At 41.8% G+C, this 16,065-nt stretch overlaps 1 protein-coding gene across 1 annotated transcript in view; it reads left to right on the top strand.

Annotated features, from left to right (window-relative positions):
* maoa (monoamine oxidase a) overlaps positions 1–15,229 on the top strand; it is a 37,290-nt gene extending 22,061 nt beyond the window's left edge. The window contains exons 4-15 of the mRNA XM_015006084.2: positions 2,862–2,966; positions 3,060–3,151; positions 3,931–4,072; positions 6,128–6,277; positions 7,389–7,548; positions 7,627–7,723; positions 8,670–8,723; positions 8,817–8,874; positions 8,958–9,055; positions 10,468–10,579; positions 11,291–11,353; positions 11,432–15,229. Of these exons, the coding sequence (XP_014861570.2) occupies positions 2,862–2,966; positions 3,060–3,151; positions 3,931–4,072; positions 6,128–6,277; positions 7,389–7,548; positions 7,627–7,723; positions 8,670–8,723; positions 8,817–8,874; positions 8,958–9,055; positions 10,468–10,579; positions 11,291–11,353; positions 11,432–11,587 (1,287 nt within the window). The 3' untranslated portion in view covers positions 11,588–15,229. The remainder of the gene's footprint in view (positions 1–2,861; positions 2,967–3,059; positions 3,152–3,930; positions 4,073–6,127; positions 6,278–7,388; positions 7,549–7,626; positions 7,724–8,669; positions 8,724–8,816; positions 8,875–8,957; positions 9,056–10,467; positions 10,580–11,290; positions 11,354–11,431) is intronic.
* Positions 15,230–16,065: the final 836 nt, after the last annotated feature.

Genomic DNA, 16,065 nt, shown 5'->3' with positions numbered 1-16,065 from the left:
TTTATTCAATTGATTTTCAGCATTTCAAAAAGAAAAAAAGAAAAGAAAAAGAAAACAAACAACGTCTACAGTTACAACATTCCCAAACCGATTTTATCTGCTGTCAAAGGCTGACGTCTGCTAGCATTCAGTTACTGTTTAACATCAAAATGGGATTTTATGAGCAGGAAACAGCTGGTGAAAGCTCAAGTCAAACCTTTACAAGGAAAAATGAGGCTGATGTGGCGGTTTTATGTAAGATGCATCTGCAGAAAACCAAAATAAACAACAGTGAAGTTACATTGAACAGCCAGTAATGGTTTGAAAAGACTTCTAGTCACCACAAACAGACCAACTTTGATGACAGAGGATCAGCCTGGAAGGGACTCTGGGATTTGCAGAACAGACACAGCTCTGGATAAAAAAATAAGAGACCGCTGCAAAATGATGAGTTTCTCTGATTTTACTCTTTATAGGAATATGTTTGAGTAAAATGAACTCTGTTCTTTTATTCTATGAACTACTGACATGTTTCTGAAAGTCCAAGCAAAGATTTTGCATTTATTTGCAGAAAATGAGAAATGGTCAAAAAAACGAAAAAGATGCAGCGCTTCCAGGCCTCAAACAATGCAAAGAAAACAAGTTAATTTAGAAACAACAATACTAAAGTTTTGAAAACTCAGGAAGAGTTCAGGAATCAGTATCTGGTGCAATAACTGAGGTTTTCAATGGGGTTCAATGCAGTGGATAATAATATCTTTTCCAATAGCTCTGAGCTCTGATTGGACAACGTTACCTACTGCAGATTCCATGCAGACATCAGTATTCAGGTTGTCTGCACATTCTTAAAATGTCTTAATTCATGTATCTAAAACTAAGGCCTTAAATAAGTTAATCGCAGGTCAGGTCTGTTTCATCTCGTATATGTAACATTTTCTGTCAGGTGAAAGTTTGAGTTGTGACTTAAGGCTAATGCTAACTAGCTGCTAACATACCCTTGCTAGTTTGTTGGCTACCTTTTTTGTTTTTGCATATTTCAGTGCAAATTTGTCTGCGGTTGGCTGGACGATGTTCATCTTCACTTCTGCTGTCAACCTGTACAATACTGACAACAAAGCTTGGCACTACATGCTGTTGGAGAAGCACAAAGCAGAGCAGAAACTTCACAAGCTTTTGCAATGCTTGTTTGCAATGCATCATTCCATAGATTTATTGCTTTGAGTTTTTTGGCCTTAAATTTAAGTCAAGGTTGCTTTAAACTTGACTTGAAGACCTGCAGAGGCCCCGGTATCAGCGGGACAATCTGACGGTCACTGGAGGTCAGCTGTAAACCGGAGTGAACGTGGAATCGGCACGTTTCCACCGATAGCGTGTGAGTGAAGCTTATCTGTCTCAATTTGTGCCCTCTCAGCACTTTTTCCCAATGTGGCACATAAACAGCAGGTGGTCCCATTCAAACAGTGTGTGGAATTATGGATGCTGTTATCTGGAGTAGTAAAATATTACACAAGCCCTTCCTCTTGCCTACACAGCCCTTTGAGTCCTGATCAGTCACTGTGACTAAGCAGTCTGTAGGTCAGCCGGAGGCCAAAGGTCAACCGCTATGCTAATCTGAACAGTTCACACACATTCAGCAAACTTGCAGTGTGGGGTAAAGGGTATTCCCTAACCCCACCCCAGCCTTCCAGTCCAGAACCAAGATGCATAAAGAATAAATATTACTTCTAATGCTCTGAACTGATCAGGATTTAGAACTTTGATGCGAGTCCTTCAGGTCTTTACTGCTGCTTGGCTAATATGTTTGTGTTGTTTTCCATTCAAGTTGTTGTGGAGAAAAATAGATGATGGTCATTTTGACACTGATATTTAATAGCTTTGCTATGGGAAGTCTTTTAAAAAACAGTTTCATGAGATCTATTCATAAGTCAGCCACGGCGCTAGCGCTCATTATTAGCCAGCAGAGGAAACGTTGGTGTCTCATTGGGGCGTTGAAGCAACATGCTCTTTACTTTGGAGTGACTACGCATATGTACGGCGTTTTGGGGGAGTCATGGTGGCGATTTATTTTTCAAGGAATAGCTGTGGATTCAACACCTTAGAAAGACAAACTCAGTGTTTATGAACTTAGTGATGCTCTGAGACCCCCGGTGGAGAAAGCTGAGCGTCCTCCAAGGAGGCCAGTGCCTCAAATAAGCACGTTACTGCTGCATGCTAACCGGCATGATGGGAACAAAGGGTTTCCGTTGCAGTTTCGTTGAAGTACACCAATTCCGATATAGCTGAGAGAAAACAAAACAAAAAAAACATCTTATCCCAGTGCAAAAACTTTTTATGGAAAAAGTGATTTTTTTGTAAATTGCCATGTTTCCATAAAGCAACTTTATTTTTGTAATTCCAATTTATGGTCAATGGAAATCCAGCTAGTGACCATGACGCGTCACAGGAATATGGGGTGTTTTACTAAAGCCAAGAAGCGATGTCGGTGCTGTGGTTGTTTTGTTTTTTTTTTTCATTGTTTTTTACAGGACACATACAATATATCTAATATATTGTAACATCATCGGTTATAATGTTATAACCGATGAATATCTGTTATCAGTTATAACATTATTGTTAGTATTGGTAAAAGATATTGTCATATCGGGGCATTCTAAAACAAAATCTCGAGAAAGGGAACAGTTGTGGTTCAAGGTGACTTCAGTCAGAGAGTATCGGAGGAACCGATGGGTCCAAGATGGCAGCCAGTACTTACATCAGCCGTTTGTCTCTCTGTAAACAATCTTATCTGCTTCCATTGTAAATCCTGCGATAAAGGAAGCAGTCTTCAGGGACTTATCAAGTCCACGGGGAGATTATAACGGTGTTTTTTATCGATCGAACAGGGAAAGTCGTACCCGTTCAAAGGCTCCTTCCCTCCCATGTGGAACCCCGTCGTCTACATGGACTTCAACAACCTCTTCAGGACGATGGACGAGATGGGCCAGGAGGTGACGCTACACTCAGTCTAGATCATTCACATTGCCGTTTTGCTGCTTCGGCGTCCCTCTGCAGTTTTCTCATGCTGCCATCTGAATCTGTAGATTCCCAGAGAGGCGCCCTGGAGAGCTCCCCATGCCTTAGAGTGGGACAACATGACCATGCAGGAGCTGTTCAACAAAATCTGCTGGACCAGGTGACAGAACTGAAGATTTCCAGTTTAGCTTTGTTTTTCTTTCTTTTTTTTAAATCTCTCTAAGTTTTTTAGCATCCTAAAACATGCCTGTGGTTTGTAAATGCCACAGAAATAAAATCATACCAAATCTAAATTGTTCCTAACAAAACATGCAACAGCGTCACCAAGTCGGTAACCTCATTTTCCCCTGCTTTAAAGAAATTATAATATCATTAAAAATGTAAATTATGCAAACAGTTGCAACCAGATATTTAAATACAGTCAAAAAGAAACCAGATTTTCTTTTTTTTCAACCAGATTATCAGTCAGAATATCAGACACATCTGAATTGAAAGGTCACACAGACAGAAAGACGTTTTCACTCCTGGAGGAAATAGGATGAAATGTGAGAACGTCATCTAAACTGTACAAGGATGCGCCTTGCTGCAGGAGGGACTGGTGCGCTTCACATGTAGAAACCTCATGAGGAAAGAACATTATGTGAAAAAATAGACACAACATCTCTAAACATCAGCCAGGAGACTGAAGCTGGGGTCCAGCTGATGTCTCACACAGAATAATTTATCTGAAATGGGTTTTTTTCTGTTCATGAAAATTGTAGCTAATGCAATTTTCATGAATTAGCTACAATTTTCAGAAATTGAGAATATGACGTTAGACCAAACCGAAAATCATCTTTAGAGGTGGAAATGTCAACCGTGAAAAAAAGTTTACTTCAATAAAAACCAGTACCATGCGCTTCATGCATTTTTTTCCCGTTCCCCTGTTTCCCTCCACAGTGCAGTTCGCCGCTTCGCCACCCTGTTTGTCAACGTGAACGTGACCTCTGAACCCCACGAGGTGTCGGCCCTGTGGTTCCTCTGGTACGTGAAGCAGTGCGGGGGGACGATGAGGATCTTCTCCACCACCAACGGGGGGCAGGTGTGTGTGCAGGGCCGAGTTTCTGTCATCCAAATGGAAAACCTCCAGGTTAAAGGGGCGGCATCATGTCAAATCGACTATTTTTAAGCTGTACATGATGTTATAATGTTATTTCTTGATCAAAACATTACCATAACTCTTTCATGCATGTTTGAGAAAACATTTAATCTCCCGTGGCAACTATTCACGGGGTTGCCTAAATGCTTGAGCTGCCCAAGCTCCGCCTTGTCCACACTGCTCCTCCTCAGAGCTGCAGTTTCCTTCCGCACTCGCTCCTTCAGACTAGCAGCAGCAGCAGTTAGCAAACGCCTGGTGGAGCTGAGCATTCGCTGATCTTATCTTAGGAACTAGCCTTCAGCTCCTAAGAACGATGTTAAAGGCTTAATGGGGAAACCGTTGTGTTGGAAAGAGCAGGAGCTTCTTAAAGAGACAGAAGCCCAATTTCAAGGCGTCATATAGCAAAGTCACATGTCTTTTAAGTCTCATTTGATATGTACTGAATTTTTTATAACTGACAATAATATAGTTCTTCATTGTGCTAATTTGTACAATATGTTTGGAAAATGCATAAAACCGCCTCTTTAAATGAAGTAAAATCTGAATCTGTTTGTTTACAAATTGACGCACATCCTAAATTTGGGCATTATGAAATCCCTCCGCCTCTCCAGATGGAAGTACAGTGATGCAGAGCGTCTGGAGCAGACAGAGCCACGCTGGTTTTCTGGGTCTGGGGCCGGGGGCCAGGGACCGGGTCCGGGGACTGCTAGTGGCAGATCCTGAATTAGTCTTGGTGGTTTTTTTTGTCTGCGCTGCATCAGCTGAGCTTCATTACAGGCCTAACAAAGGCTGCTTTCTTGCGGTGCTAGGGGAAGTTCATTCCCCTCCAGAGCTCAGTGACCCCTTGTTGCCATGACGACCGGGGCCTGGGTCTGTGTGTCTCTGCAAACTGGTGACGCTGACATCGTTTTACAGTTTTCAAGTTCTAAAACTTACACAAAATGATGCATGGAGGACAGCGGGAGCAGTCACTGCAACTTTAAAAAAAAAAAAATCTGTTTCAAGTATTTATTTTTTTTAAACCGTGATTAATGTTTCGCTCCGTTCTCTGCCAGGACCGATTCAGGTTCAGCTTTTAATTTAGTCGCGTCTGACTGGCGAATTGCACACAAAGGCCAGAACGGAATCCGCCCAACGCGGTTAGTGATCGGGGAAGGCAGAGACGCCGACGCCAAGCACAACGAAAAGGTCGCTGCCTAATCAATGTTGTGAGTCAGAGCGTTGGCAGCACCTCATCTCTCTCCAAACCTCCCAACCCCAAAACGAAGACAGTCTTCATGATTTAGCAGTTGCTGGCCGGAGCTCTGCACACACAAATTTGCAGCGGAGGGGAAAGGAGGACGAGTGAAGATAGTAGTGCAGAACATCTGGGAGCAAAACGGATTTGATCAGATCCTCCACTGAACACGGCTTTGATCTGCAGGAAGAGCTGATCTCTGTGAGACCGGACAGAGGGGCGAGGATTTCACTGAGGCTTAAGAGAACAGTTTGGATCTGCACTGTGAAGAATCTGTATTGATTGTACAGCAAGAAATGCATTAGAATTACAGTAAAATCAACAGAATTACAGTAAACTAGTAACAGAATTGCAGCAAAATTAACATAATTCTGCAAAACGAAGTGTTTTAGTAAAGCTAACAAAATTCCAGCAAAAAAATGTGTAAAAAAATCCCACAATTTTAACTCCTCAGAATAATTCTTCCACACATGAATCCCTCTAATGGAAGCGCAGAGGTTTTTAAGATTCGCCTTGAACTTTAGTTTTTCTAAACTTTCCCTCTTGGGTTGTTTATTTCGTTTCAAACTACCTCTGCACACACCTGACAAACATGTAAAGTCCAAGGTGTGTAGATGTTTTATCCGGCGTCGGAACACACACACACACACACACACACACACACACACACACACACACACACACACACACACACACACACACACACACACACACACTCTCTCTCTCTCTCTGACTGGCGTTCTCTTGGTCGTCTGGTGAAGGAGAGGAAGTTTGCGGGCGGCTCCAGTCAGATCAGCGAGTGCATGGCCAAAGAGCTGGGTGACAGGGTGAAGCTGCAGTCGCCTGTCTACAGGATCGACCAGACCGGAGACGTGGTCGTCGTGGAGACGGTGAACAAAGAGACTTACACGGTGAGTGGAACCAAACCGCGCGACGGCGGGAGTCGAGGAATCGACATGAACCGCAACTTCAGTGAAGATAGGACGCCGTGTAAAGCAGAACACGATGATTTATGAATCATTTTCAACCTGAGTTCAGGTGAACTCACTACAAAACAAGACATTTAGAGAGCCAACTGATAAACTTTATTGTTTTCTTTGAAAATATTCTCCTATTTGCATTTTGATGTCTGCAGCACGGTCCAAATCAGTTGGACAGAACCATGTTTACCTTCTGGCTAACCTCAGTAAGCTTTTGGGAACTCATTGTTGAAGCTGTTCATACAGCTTCAGTTCCTCAACAGCCTGATTTTGCGATTCGACAAACCTTTTCAAAAGTCTGGGCGATCAGCGCTGCTTCGGAGAGATTTCTCCAGGTTCTCTGAGTCTTTTGGTGACACTTTGAGCTGCAGACGATGGAATCCTTCAACTCCCTGCAGTTGCACTTTGAGTAACGTTGTTCCTAAAACGTTGGAACCGTTTGCTTGTTCTCAAAGCGACGAACGTCTTGTGAACGACTGAGCCTCTGGAGGACGCTCCCTCTGTTCCCGTCCTGGCTCTCTCACCTGTTTCCAGTTAACAAACAAGAGATTTTTCAGTATTTTTCAACTTCCCCAGTTTCTTGTTCCCAACATTTTTAGAGCGTGTTGGCGGCGTCAAATTCCAGATGAGTGAATATATTTATTGCATAACTGCAATAAAGTTTCCCCTTTGAACATGAAATATCTTCTCTTTGCAGTGAGTTCATTTGAATGCAGGTCGAAAGGAGCTTTAAAATCATCATGTTCTGCTTTTATTCATGTTTTATACAACGTCCCAACTTGACTGGGGTTGGGGTTGCCTCATTTCAACTACATGTAGCTTTTAAATGATTTCATTCTGCTGCTGTTTGACCCAGACCTTTAGTTTTTTGATCACTTTTCTCTTTCTTTTTATAACTTTATATGTATTAACATTGTAGTTAAACTTGGCCGTACTGTGTAGCTTCAGAACACAAACCTCAGAGGAGAGAAGATCTGTGTTTTGCTGCCCTCTGCTGGCCGTATCTGTCCTGACTTGTTCTGCCGGCTTTTCTCCGCTTCAGGCCAGATACGTCGTCGTGGCAACGCCACCCGCCCTCAACCTGAAGATGCACTTTAACCCCGAGCTGCCGCCCCTCAGGAACCAGCTGATCTACCGCGTGCCCATGGGCTGCGTCATCAAGTGCATGGTCTACTACAAGGAGAACTTCTGGAGGAAGAAGGGTACGGAGAGCGGGACGGTGGGGGGCGGCGCTGCATCCAGGCCGGGGGGCAGTGGGTTCTAACGTTTGGTCTCGTCAGGTTACTGCGGCACCATGGTGATCGAGGAGGAGGGGGCTCCTATAGGCCTGACTCTGGATGACACAAAGCCTGATGGGACCGTCCCCGCTATCATGGGGTGAGCCGCCAGTTACAACCAGACCAAAATGTTCGAGAGAGAGAGAGAGGGAGAGAGAGAGGGAGAGAGAGAGAGGAAAATACTCCCTATCAAACATGACTTAAAAGAAATTGGAGTGTTTAATTTAAAGCCTTGAAAGGCTTTTTAAGACCTTTCTGAAACTCCGTCTTCAGAAAGTCATCAGAACATGGCTCCTCTATTAACCCTTTAACTACATTTCACTAAGCAGTAGCTCCTCTAATGAAGCTCAGCTAATGCTCAGCTCCACCATGTGCTAATTGCTGCTGGCTAGTCTGAAGGAACTGAGTGGGGGGTTCATGGGTGAGGATTGCTCTGTGACGCGAAAGCGTGGAAGCCTTGTCTGGAAGGTGGAGTTAGGACCAACCAGGTGTTTTGCACAGCTGAATGGTTGCCATGGAGACTAACGGATTTCTTTTTTCTAACATGCCTGAAAGAATCAAAGCAACACTCCAGGTTTATTTTTGATGAAGGAATAAAATCATGACATGATACAAAGGTTTAAAAAGTCCATTTTGCATAATGCTGCCCCTTTAAATCCATTTGTATACATTTTGTTAAAGGGTTAATAGAGGAGCCATATTGTGAAGACTTCAGTTTCAGAAAGAGCAGGAGTTTCTTAAAGAGACAGAGGCCCAATTTCAAGGCGTTAAATTATAAAGTCAAAAAAATTTTTAAGTCATATTTGATATTTACAGCATTTTCTTTTTTATATAACAACTTAAGTTAACATGTCACTTTATTGTGCTTGGATAACGCCCCTTTAATAATTTGAAACATTAAAATGACAAAAACAACAAAAGTAATCAGTAAGGGGCAGTTAGTTTTTTACAGGCCCGTTTGTGCCCAAGCTGCGCTGAGGAAGGTGGCGCTGTCAGATCTAATTAATTATCAACAAATAAATCTGCATCTCTCCCTCTTCCTGCAGGTTCATCCTGGCTCGCAAGTGCAGAAAGCTGGCAGACCTGAGCAAAGAGGAGAGGTGTGGAAACACGCCGGCCGTCAGCTGAGCTCAATCTCCCCCCCAAGCTACAAGCTAGCTTTAGCCTGAACTCTGGTTTTTGTTTTCGTTCAGGCTCAGGAGGATCTGTGAGATTTACTCCAGAGTGCTGGGCTCAGAGGAGGCTCTCCACGTGAGTCCGGACACGCAGAACCACCAGCAGCAACACGGCAAAACGGCTAACCCTCTTCTCACACGGCCTCTGGTGTCTTTCAGCCGGTGCACTACGAAGAGAAGAACTGGTGTGAGGAGGAATACTCCGGCGGCTGCTACACAGCTTACTTTCCTCCTGGAACCCTGACCCAGTTTGGCAGGCGAGTTATCCGCAGCCCACGCGCTTCTTGTTGCAGATGTTGAGTTTTCAAACCGAGGTGCTGCGCAGGGTTAAAGGCTGAAGAGCGAAGTGGGTCCAGGTTCAGTTCTGGTTCACAGGAAGGTTTCCTTCTTACTTGTCATTCAGTTCAATTCAAATTCAAAAATACCTTATTAATCCCAAAGGGGGAAATTAAGTATTAAATTAAGTAAATCTAATGTGTTAGCGAGATGTAGTACAGTTAAAGTTACTTCAATTTATTTAATAAAGTAAAATCTTACTTGTGTTGGTTGATAAATTGTCCCAGTAATTATTGCAATAAATGATAATATTGTTGTCTTGAGACCATTTTCAAGTAATATATTGATAATGGCATAATAATAATAATAATAATGCAAGTTTTCTCTCTCAGAGTTTAATAAACTTTCATTTATAAATAAAACTTAACACTGGAACTGGTAGGTATTTTAAGTATCCAAATTAAACACGGCAACCAAAAATAACAAACAAAATGTAAAATAAAAAAACCCACTTACAACCTAAACTGTAAATAAAATGAAGTGTCTAAACAAGTTTACCCTGGAAAAAAACAATCATTAGAATAAAAATTAATGAACTCAATTTAATTTATCAAGCAATTAATTCATTACAAAAGTATACTAACTTAATATTTCTTACATTTCTTTAATTTATAAAAAGTTTTCTGCTACCAGCTCTTTTTAAGTTGACCAAAATCTACATTCAAGAACTCTCATCCTACAAACTACTAAAAGGAAGTAGTTCTCATTTCGTCTTCTGAGGATTTTATGTTGTTTCCTTCGGTGGTTCTTGGTGCAGCGCCACCACAGGCGAGGAGGGGAACAGGTTTTTCACAGGGTTTGGCTGGTTTGACTCTGCATTGTGAAGAACTGTAGCAACTGAAAATGTTAACAAATGTCGCAACTTTGGTCCCAGATTTAACCGAGTCTACCGGACTGTCAGGTGTGAAAACATTCTTAGTTTTAATGTACTTAGTGTTAGACTTTTCTTTATGCTTTGCATTATAAGCCAAGTATACTTCACTATGCTACTCTTAAGCATATAAAACACAGCTTGTAAAAAGTGAACTTCAAGCACACTGCATAAAATAAATCCAGATGAATATATCACTTTTTGCTAAGGGGGATTTCAGGATGAGATCAACAGATGTAAGACATCAGGAACTGGAGTTACTTATTCTAATGAACATCTAAAGCAGTCACAATAAATCCAGCACATTTCCCACAACATTAGTGTGTTCCAGCAGCACTAGGGAGCTTTCCAGTGGCATAAAAGTGTAGAAATAAAAAGAAGATGGAGGCTAACGCTATCAATCAAAGCACAAATACGTAAAGTAACTCCTCCTTCGTGTTCTTTGTCGCTTCCTGTCTGCAGGGTTCTGAGGGAGCCTGTTGGCAGGTTGTACTTCGCCGGCACGGAGACGGCGTCAGAGTGGAGTGGCTACATGGAGGGGGCGGTGCAGGCTGGGGAGAGGGCCGCCAGAGAGGTCAGAGAACGCTCTGCATCTTTTACAGCCTCCCCCCCACCAACGCATTTATGACCACAAAGACATAGCAACAAAAAAACACTTCACTATTTGGTAGAAGTAAGAGGGAAGTTTCACTTTCCAGCATTCTTATCGCTCCAAACATTCGGCCAGTGCTACAATAGACGAGCTAACATCACCTCCTCCCTGAGCTTCTATTGGCGCCCGAAGAAATGCACAGCTCCCGGTCTAAAACAACCAATCAGAGCCAGGGGGAGGGTCTTAGCGCTGTCAATCAGTGCTGCAACTTACCAACACGGGAACACTATTTATCCATCGTCATCAGTGACTATGCTAAGCTAACTAGTCTTAGCATTCATGGCAGGCTATGTTGCAGTGCACCGGCTGCAGTGTAGCATATAGAGCAAGTGAGCACGAGAGTCATTGACAGCGCTAAGACCCACCCCCTGACTCTGATTGGTTTATTTCTTACTACTGGGAGAAGGCAGAGGAGCTCAGGTTTTTTTTATCTGTCTCACACTGTCACAATGTAATGATTATTTTAACAAATATGTAAAAACATCTTTTATTCCACGTAAGTTACATCCTGCAGCTGTAAGTCTGGCTTTAGTCTGAAAGTCAACTTGAGTCTTTGACTCCCCTCGTCTGCTGTAGAATCCATAAAACACCATAAACTCGTCTTTATCATGTCACGACCCGCTGCTCTCACAGGTCTTGTGTGCGATGGGTAAAATCCACCAGAGTCAGATCCACCAGCCAGAGCCTGAGAGTCAGGTGAGGGTTGTTTTCACGTCTCGTCTTCCAGCAGACGCCGCTCAGCCAGCCGTAACGTCCGTCTCTTCCCCCCTGCAGGAAGTTCCTGCCCTGCCATTCGTCACCAGCTTCTGGGAGAGGAATCTGCCGTCGGTCGGAGGTTTCCTCAAGCTCACGGGCGTCTCCGCCGTCCTGTCAGCCGCCACCGCAGCGGGCCTGGTGGCCTACAAAAAGGGCCTCTTCCCCAGGAGTTAAACTGCCTACACCTCGTCTTCTCACTCGTCTGCAACTCAACGGGACACGACTCAATAGAAACCGTATTCATGCACTTCTGTTTTTTTTTTTTTTTTTTGTATTCTTTATTGGGGGATTTTAAAACGCCAGGCGATGAAAGGCAGACTCTCCAAATGAAGCAAAATCAGATTCACGTTGAGTGCAAAGAGTGAGCGGTTGTTTAGTCTTAGAGAGAAGAAGAGCTAACTGTTTAATTAGCACTTAATCTGTATCTCAGATTACTAATCCAATGAAGGAAAAACAACCTGGAATCAAAATAAATATTCTCTACTAATGTTCCACACATTCATCCTTTTCGTGTGTGTGTGTGTGTGTGTGTGTGTGTGTGTGTGTGTGTGTGTGTGTGTGTGTGTGTGTGTGTGTGTGTGTGTGTGTGTGTGTGTGTGTGTGTGTGTGTGTGTGTGTGAGCTCTGTCCGTTTGCATGTGCACCTGATTTGGTAATTCTGCCTTTGTGAGTGTTCGTTGAAATGTGTGTTAGCATTTCTGTGTGTGTGTGTGTTTCTATTGTCTCTAATTACCTCTGCTGATTTTAGGTGCTGCTTCATTCTGACCTTTCTTGCTTAATGAGATCCAGTAACACTGAAAGTGAGTAGGGCTGTGCCATCATCAGTTCTAATACCATAGAGGACAATCAAGATTAAGGCTGTTTTTTTTGTGTGATTTTGTGACCTGAATGTTCCATTAAAACGTGAAGAAAAGAAAAATAAAACAGCAGCTCTGTGACGTAGTGCGTCTCTTTGAGCCATTCTTGCTGCTGCTGAACGTTTTTATTTGAGGTTTTGCGCTAATTGGTCTTCAGTATTTACCGTGTCCAGGTAATGTTAGCTAAACAGAAGGGTATTCTCAAGTTCAATGTTTGATTTATGTCATAAAAATTTAATTGTATATGTAAGAGAAGTTGCTCTGACAAAGTTTATAGAATTTTCCTGGAGGACGTGACGAGACAAAATTTATGGGATTTTTTTTCTTTTTTTTTTTATCTAAAGGAAGCAAATCTAAAGTAACCATTCATTTATTGCCTAAACTCACTTACATCCATGGCAGTTATTGAGGCTGTTGGTGTAGATAGTGGGGTAGTGGGGTTGTTACGGGGTGTAAAGAGCTGTGGTCACTCTATGGTTAAATTCCTAAGTCACGGCTAAGTTTTGGAAATGTGTGAAAATCCAGAGCCATTTTTCACTTGAGTTGTAATTAATGAACAACTTATGTGTTCAGCTCCACAGCGCAGAGATGGCTATGAAACAACTGGCTAGCTGTGGCTAATTAATTCATTAACTGTAGCTAGTTTTAAGTTGTGCGATGTCCCTATGTGGAGCAAATTAAGCTAGTTAGCTGTTGCATGTTATTTGTAGCTAACTGTGGACAATAAATCGTAAGGCTAGCTGTGGCTAGCTAGCTGTAGCTATCTTTGGTTGATAATTTTTAAAGCTAACTGTGGACTTTGGGCTGTATATAGCCAGAGAAAACTGACTGTCAAAACTTTTGGCTATTAAAAAGGCAAAGCTGGCTGTGTTCTGTTGGCTGTAACCATTTGTAGCTAATAAATTATAAAGCTAGCTCTGAGTTATGAGCGCTCCCTAGCTAAATATGTTATAGCGATAACTGTGTATTCAAACAGTTTTCTTGAACATCCTGCGATAGTTTTCATTTTCACTATTACACGCTGAACTCCTGGTATATTCCCCGACGTTAAGAGGGCACAGGTGTCCATGATTAGCTAAAATCCACAAATACTCACAAAAATGCTTAGAACTGCATAATTTAGTAATTCACATACCAAATATACATAAATAAGCATCAGTGAACACCGTGGAAATTTTCTGCAGTGGGTATCATACAGCCTTCCTTTTTTTCACTCTTAAAATTTTATACAGCCAATAAGCGCCAAGAAAAATAAATGCAGCTTCTGGATTGGCTGCTTTGCAAACACCAGTCAACTAGCATTATGTTATTCCAGCCTCCCAAGGTGTGTTTTCTTTTAGCTAGAATATTTTAGATATGAACTACAAAAACATACAGTGAATAGGTGCATCTGCAAATTGTGAACAATGAATGGGCTCCACTGTAACTGAAATTTTTATTAGAGATGGAAAAATCCTCGTAGTCATCCATAGTTTGCCAACACCTAGCGTAAACCAAAACAGTAATTTTAGTTAGTTTAAACTAAAAAGCTGCAAGCAGAATGCAGTTCATTTTCTCCCCCTTTTCAATTATCTTATCAGATCTTATGTGAAAATTTTCAATTGCAAATCTGCAGTAAAGCTTCAACTTTGTGGTAAGAACTGCATTATTTTAAACCTAAGATATATAAACCTAAAGATATTTTATTGATTTAAGACTGAATTAAAAATAACAAAATACAGGGTGGGGTTTCCTAAGGAAAGTCACAGTAGCAGAAGCCGATCTGTTGAGGAGAACTTGTGTCGGCCGTGTTAAGAGAACTGTACAGTGTGTGGCTACAGTGAGGATCGTGTTCTTGTTCCAAAGACTGGTGTTTGTGACTGTGGTTGTGTCTGTTGTGCCTTAATGGACGTCTTGGTGTTTTGTCATTTTTCTCAAGTGCCTGTGTAACTCTGACTGTTTCGACTACCTTTCCCCACACACTGTTAAAGCTAACACCCACCAGGTCCCTGGCTCGAGGCATCTTCAGTGACGCTCAGCTCAAAATTAGATTTTTAAATGCCCCCTGTGTTGCCTGAGTTCTACCCTCATAATAAACTTGACTCAGGTAAAGCCAGGCGTATGAAGTAGCACTCTGACTGTTGGTGTGATCTTAACTTGTCTCCAGTGGAACCGAGTCCGTGTGTGCTTTGTATTGTGAATGCAGTGCTTCACCATGTGTCCCCGCCGTCGTCGTGTCTTCATGGTCGCCTCCTGTCTCACATCCGACCACCAGTAGAGGTTTTCCAAGCTTAGTGTTGAGCTGCGTATCCATCGCTAACGTGCGAAAAAATTCGTCGATATACAGCTAATGTAGAAAAAAAACAATTTAGCAATTGGGTTGTTTCTGTAAACTAAAAAAAAAAACGCAATTGAAATCACAAGTGAATAGGTTTGTCCACGCGATAAATCATCAGAGATCACAATGCCAAAACTGCAATGTTTGGACTATCATGGGATAGTCCAAACATTGCAGTTTTGCGTAATAAACCAATTTTGATGCGACCGAAAGAAACCAACTTCATGCTAACGCTAAAACGTTTTAACGAAAAATGAGAGCTTTTTCCAAATTTGCCACGTTTCCATTAAGCAACTTTATGTTTAAAATGTCAAATTGTGCAAATGGAAATGCAGCTAGTGACGTTGCTCACATTTAAACCCATCTTGTTTACAGTCGGCTGATGTTAGTGAACAAACGCCAGCACTCTCTGTAGGTCTGTCATTTGGGAACTACATCACCGACACCAAACCATCAGCAATCATAACCTACATGGTCAAGTCCTTGTTGATTTCTTTCTTTTTTTACTGATTGTTTTTCTTCTTCACCTGATGTGCACACGAACTTCCCCAAACTAATCCTGTAACCCGTTCTTTGATGTCTCTGATTCCTCAAAGCAAGCTGGTGATATTCAAAATGTGAAATAAATCCCAATTTCATCTGATCCTATCCGTCTGTGTGTGTTATTGTGAGCATTGTACATGGTCAGCATTGGTCTTGCTGCAGTTTTTAGGGAGTGCATGAAAAGTTTGGAGTAGTAAGAAAAAGTCAGGCATGAACGGAAAGAGCCCCCTACTCTATGAAAACTTTCCATTGTATGATAAGATCAGGTTGTTCTTTTTATTGATTATTATTAATATATTGATAGATACGGTACAAAACCATGTATGGTAATAAAATTTGAATGAATGCGTGTGACATATGTATTCTTTCTGAGCGGCCATAAACATGCGGAGTGAAATGTGCGAAGGGTGAAGCAGGAAGTACCGCGCCTCATTGATAGGGGGCAGTGCTGAGTCCAATAGACGCAAAAGGCGCTCTTCTTTCGACGCATTGAAAAGACTGGAAACAATCTGGAAAATCCCGGATTTTTAAGACTTAAAGGAAGATGAGGCAGAAACAAGGACGTTTTGATCAAAGAAAAAGATAAGTGCATGAATTTCATGCAACAATACAGGTAAAATCGTTCACGATTTGAAATTTCAATCTGAAAAGAGGGAGGCCAGCCTAAGTAAACATTTAAATTTTAATAAATGTGACCTAATGTTCTTGTTATCATAGTGGTGAATTCTATGAGCTAGATAAGGTCAAAACTGAAATATAAACGTCTGTATTGGATTTTGGATTTTTATCTGCAAGTTCTGAGCATTTACTGTCGGAATTGTAAACAAAACCTGAAAGTCATAGTCTATAGTGAGCAGGACACTCGGACATTACTGACCATGTCTGATTACTTTTTTATTTTATTTACGTATGTATGTATTTATTGACAATATTGAG

Source organism: Poecilia mexicana, unplaced genomic scaffold, assembly GCF_051168715.1.
Source record: "Poecilia mexicana isolate PSO_F unplaced genomic scaffold, ASM5116871v1 scaffold_2, whole genome shotgun sequence".
Taxonomy (NCBI): domain Eukaryota; kingdom Metazoa; phylum Chordata; class Actinopteri; order Cyprinodontiformes; family Poeciliidae; genus Poecilia; species Poecilia mexicana.
The sequence above is the reverse complement of the archived record's forward strand: the minus strand, read 5'-3'. Positions and strand labels throughout refer to the sequence as shown.